Below are 4,779 nucleotides of genomic sequence, written 5' to 3'. Positions count from 1 at the left end.
TGGCTAATGATTGGCTGAAATGTTTGAATAAAGGTGTTACACTACCAGTGTTTTCAGGCTATGGATCATTTGGCTGGAAGAAGTTTGGTGTGTGTGTGTGTGTTATTAAAATGCATTAGAGATATGGTGGGTCATACTCTCCTTGCAATCCTTGAACATAGTTTAATAAACAAAAAAGGCTTAGGACTCGATCAGCTCAAGTAAGCACAGGTTGTGCCACTTGGCAGTTTTGCTGCCATGCTTCTGGGAGCTGAATTTTCTGATCTGGTGTAACAATCTATAAAGAATCACTCACACTTGTTTAACAGTTCACAAACCTTTATTGAGTTATTATTCCAGTACAAGGAGCACAATAGATTTAAATAATTCCAAATGCTTAATAGCAATACAAACATGTAGATTAAATACAGGTCTTAAAGGGGATAAAACTCATGAAATTATTGAAAACTAAAACGCAATACTTCTTTTATACATTCTCTCAAAACTTCAATCTGTTACATAATTTGATTTGTCAAGGACCATGTTGTTCCTTACTGTGCGAGCAAACTTTCCTGTGGTTTTATAGCAGAGCGCAAGTAAGAGAAAGAGAGAAGCAACAGAGCAGGATCTTAAAGTTCTCTCAATCCAGTTATTACCACTAATTAACTATATACTGCCTGTAAGATTTATACTGGAGAATACAAATCTAATAACTACTACAGAAAAAGGATCTCACTAAGAATGACAAAAATTCATTGAGTAAGGGGCAGGCACAGTGACTCACACCTACAATCCCAGCACTTTGGAAGGCCGAGGTGGGAGGATTGTTTGAGCCCAAGAGTTCAAGACCAGCCTGGGAAAAATAGGGAGACCCCATTTCTAAAAAAATAAAATAAAATTAGCTGGGCATGAAGGTGCACGCCTGTGGTCCCAGCTAATCAGGAGGCTGAAGCAGGAGGATCACTTGAGCCCAGAAGGTCGAGGCTGAGGTGAGTTGTGTTTGCCTCACTGTACTCCCGTCTGGGCAACACAGCAAGACTCTGTCTCAACAAAACAAAACAAAATTCAAGCAGCAGTGGAAGTAGAAGAGTGTCTCCATGCTTTTTCTGCAATAACCTTCATTATGAAAGTCAGGGCACCGGTGGGAGCTAGGCGCGGGTCTCGGAGTGCGGCCGGCAGGCGGACAGGCGGAGGCGATCTCGCACCGGCGGCGACGGAGGGCTCAGGCGTCGTCGTTTTGGTGGGGGACCGCTGAACTGACAAGCGGCATTTCAGCTCCTTTCACCTGCCAGTCGGAACCCCCGAGCCGGGGCCCGCTCAGCCGGCGTTACCATGACCAAGGCCGGTAGCAAGGGCGGGAACCTCCGTGACAAGCTGGACGGCAACGAACTGGACCTGAGCCTCAGCGACTTAAATGAAGTCCCGGTGAAGGAGCTGGCTGCTCTTCCAAAGGCCACCATCCTGGATCTGTCTTGTAATAAACTGACTACTCTACCGTCGGATTTCTGTGGCCTCACACACCTGGTGAAGCTAGACCTGAGTAAGAACAAGCTGCAGCAGCTGCCAGCAGACTTCGGCCGTCTGGTCAACCTCCAGCACCTGGATCTCCTCAACAACAGGCTGGTCACCTTGCCTGTCAGCTTTGCTCAGCTCAAGAACCTGAAGTGGTTGGACCTGAAGGATAACCCCCTGGATCCTGTCCTGGCCAAGGTGGCAGGTGACTGCTTGGATGAGAAGCAGTGTAAGCAGTGTGCAAACAAGGTGTTACAGCACATGAAGGCCGTGCAGGCAGATCAGGAGCGGGAGAGGCAGCGGCGGCTGGAAGTAGAACGTGAGGCAGAGAAGAAGCGTGAAGCCAAGCAGCGAGCTAAGGAAGCTCAGGAACGGGAACTGCGGAAGCGGGAGAAGGCGGAAGAGAAGGAGCGCCGGAGAAAGGAGTATGATGCCCTTAAAGCAGCCAAGCGGGAGCAGGAGAAGAAACCTAAGAAGGAAGCAAATCAGGCCCCAAAATCTAAGTCCGGCTCCCGTCCCCGCAAGCCACCACCCCGGAAGCACACTCGTTCCTGGGCTGTGCTGAAGCTGCTGCTGCTGCTGCTGCTATTTGGTGTGGCGGGAGGGCTGGTTGCTTGTCGGGTGACAGAGCTACAGCAGCAGCCCCTCTGCACCAGTGTGAACACCATCTATGACAATGCGGTCCAGGGTCTACGCCGCCATGAGATCCTCCAGTGGGTCCTCCAGACCGACTCTCAGCAGTGAGCTTGTCTCCAGCACCTGCTGCCTCCCAGCCTTGGAGTTTGGATTCCTATGGAATTGGGTTCTGCTGGACACAACCTCTTTTTAGCATCAGACCTACCTGCCATCATCAAATGGCTGCAGATTGGGTACATGAGACCTCCTCTTTGTAGGACTTCTTGGTTCCTTAGTCAGGGTTCCCTGGTGGAATGAGGAGAAATGGGAGGTGGCGGCGGGGGGAGCAGTTACCTGCATGCCTAAAGGAGTAGGCTTGGGGGTGGGGAGAGAGAAAACATAGCCTTTTCTAGTTGTTAGACAAAGCTATGTAAAGGCAAGGCTCGTTCGTTTCTACTAAATGGTCAGCTGTCACTACATTTATACTTTTGTATGCCACAAACCCTTTCTTTCATGCCTCCCTGGGGAATCAGGGCAGATCAGGAGGAAGTTTTTGGGGACTAAAACACCACACTCAGTAAATCCAGTCTAAATTGAGGGGTAGGGGTATTCCTGTTTTCTTCAGGACCTCAGAGATGTAAGCATTTTAGCAGCCACACAAAATCTCTGGCTATGAAAGGGACTTCATGACCATCCAGTCCAATGTAACACTTGCAGACAGAGAAACAGGTCTTCCATGACTTGCCTAGTCTCCCAGCTAGTTTGAGGCAAAACTGGATTCCCGCTGTGGTATTGTTTCTTCCCTTTACATCATTTTCCCTCCTTTATAATGTCCTGAGAGACTAGAACTCACACCAGAATTGATCATTCCTCAGGCGAAGCATAGAATCTTTCATGGTAGACAGATTTCGTGACTCAGAGATAGAAATCTCTTGCTATCATCACGTCATGGCAGGTCCTGTGGAGTCCTGCCCAACTTATGTGGCTTCCATAAAATGGCAACAGTCCAGGCTCCTTGCCTCAATTTTAGAGCATTAATTCCCTAATTGCCGGTAAGCAAGGAGGTGGATCTCTGCAAACCTACACTGTCTATGACAGCTCTAGTTGTATTTGGTGTGACTAAATACCTCAAAGGCAACCTGCTTTTGCAGGTTTTGAAGTGTCAGCTTCATAAGACACTGAGATTTAGAATTGTTTGTTTCTAGACCATAACTGAAGGGAATAAATGGAAACAGGAAATGAAGGGAAACAGGTAGCATCATGGAGCTGAAAAGTGGTGCATCACCCAATGACTAGCACAAACAAGGATCGCACTGTCCATTCTCTTGTCTGCTAGAGTAAGCATTTTCTTACCTCCTTTGCTTCATCTTTTCACAACAGCTGGATAGAGGGATCAGAAATGACTGTGTCATGGTGCTCATTCACTGCAAACTCCCAGTTGCAAGCTCCTTGGCTCCCCCGGAGGGAGCAAGAATCTGTCATAGTTCAGAGACAGAGGGCCTTTTAGCCCTAATGACCTTTTGCATGGGACTGCCACTCATGACTGTCCTGATATTGGAAGAAAGGACTTTGTTAATCTTCTCCCCCATAGCTCTGCTGCGTAGGTCTACACCTTACTCAGAATCACTACACATTCCTTCAGTCTTCCTCCAAGCTCCAGAGCCATTGGTACAAATGCTTTATTGAAACTAAATATATAATACATACAATGAGATGAAGACAATATAGAAGTCTGCATAGTCATCATAATCCCGTTCCTTGGCCGGTTGAGGCAGCTCAGTGGCTGAGCCCAGTCAAGCCAACCCACAGCTTCACTCACAACTTCAAGATTTGATGCTAATTCTTTTGGATTTCTACAGTTATTAAATACGTGTCTGAGTGGAAAAAAAAAAAAAAAGAAAGTCAGTCAGGGCCGGGCGCGGTGGCTCAAGCCTGTAATCCCAGCACTTTGGGAGGCCGAGACGGGCGGATCACGAGGTCAGGAGATCGAAACCATCCTGGCTAACACGGTGAAACCCCGTCTCTACTAAAAATACAAAAAAACTAGCCAGGCGAGGTGGCGGGCGTCTGTAGTCCCAGCTACTCGGGAGGCTGAGGCAGGAGAATGGCGTGAATCCGGGAGGTGGAGCTTGCAGTGAGCTGAGATCCGGCCACTGCACTCCAGCCTGGGGGCAGAGCGAGACTCTGTCTCAAAAAAAAAAAAAAAAAAAAAAAGTCAGTCAGTAGGAAACCAACAAGAGCGAATAGCACTTTGTGAGGACTTTGGGTATGTGTTTGGGATAGAAAGGATCAGAGACATCCCATCTTGAAAAGTTAACAAGGAATGCAAATTCCAGAGACAAGAATCTACCACCAGCAATGTGCCTTTGCTTGCCGCAGAATTTCAGACATTTGGAATGAAGACTAAAATTAACTAATCATCGTAACAAGAATTTATACAGCCAGCACCAAAAACAAACTGGTTCTAGGACAATGTAATAATCTGTAGCTTGACATGTCCCTGACACTAGTTATACTTTCTAAGGAGCGAAATTTATGAATATACTTGAGATGAAAAGTATGCTCCCCTGGACAAAGCCCTGGATAAGTATATAGGAGAGACAATTCAATTCAGTTATTTATTGAGTATCTTACTATACATGTTTTGGGATTGTGTGGACTGGAGAAAATTCC

General features: G+C 47.1%; 1 protein-coding gene across 1 annotated transcript; it reads left to right on the top strand.

Annotated features, from left to right (window-relative positions):
- The first annotated feature begins 1,119 nt into the window (after positions 1 to 1,119).
- LOC111549205 (leucine-rich repeat-containing protein 59) lies at positions 1,120 to 4,003 on the top strand. Its single transcript, XM_023222331.3, has one exon. It carries the CDS (start codon positions 1,312 to 1,314, stop codon positions 2,233 to 2,235), a length of 924 nt encoding a protein of 307 aa, XP_023078099.1. The 5' UTR covers positions 1,120 to 1,311; the 3' UTR covers positions 2,236 to 4,003.
- The last annotated feature ends 776 nt before the right edge of the window (positions 4,004 to 4,779 follow it).

The sequence above is a fragment of the Piliocolobus tephrosceles genome, chromosome 7 (assembly GCF_002776525.5).
Source record: "Piliocolobus tephrosceles isolate RC106 chromosome 7, ASM277652v3, whole genome shotgun sequence".
In the NCBI taxonomy this organism is placed as follows: domain Eukaryota; kingdom Metazoa; phylum Chordata; class Mammalia; order Primates; family Cercopithecidae; genus Piliocolobus; species Piliocolobus tephrosceles.
The sequence above is the reverse complement of the archived record's forward strand: the minus strand, read 5'-3'. Positions and strand labels throughout refer to the sequence as shown.

What these genes read in the sequence shown, in the direction of transcription:
- LOC111549205 (XM_023222331.3), top strand. Translation starts at nt 1,312, where the DNA reads ATGACCAAGGCCGGTAGCAAGGGCGGGAACCTCCGTGACAAGCTGGAC.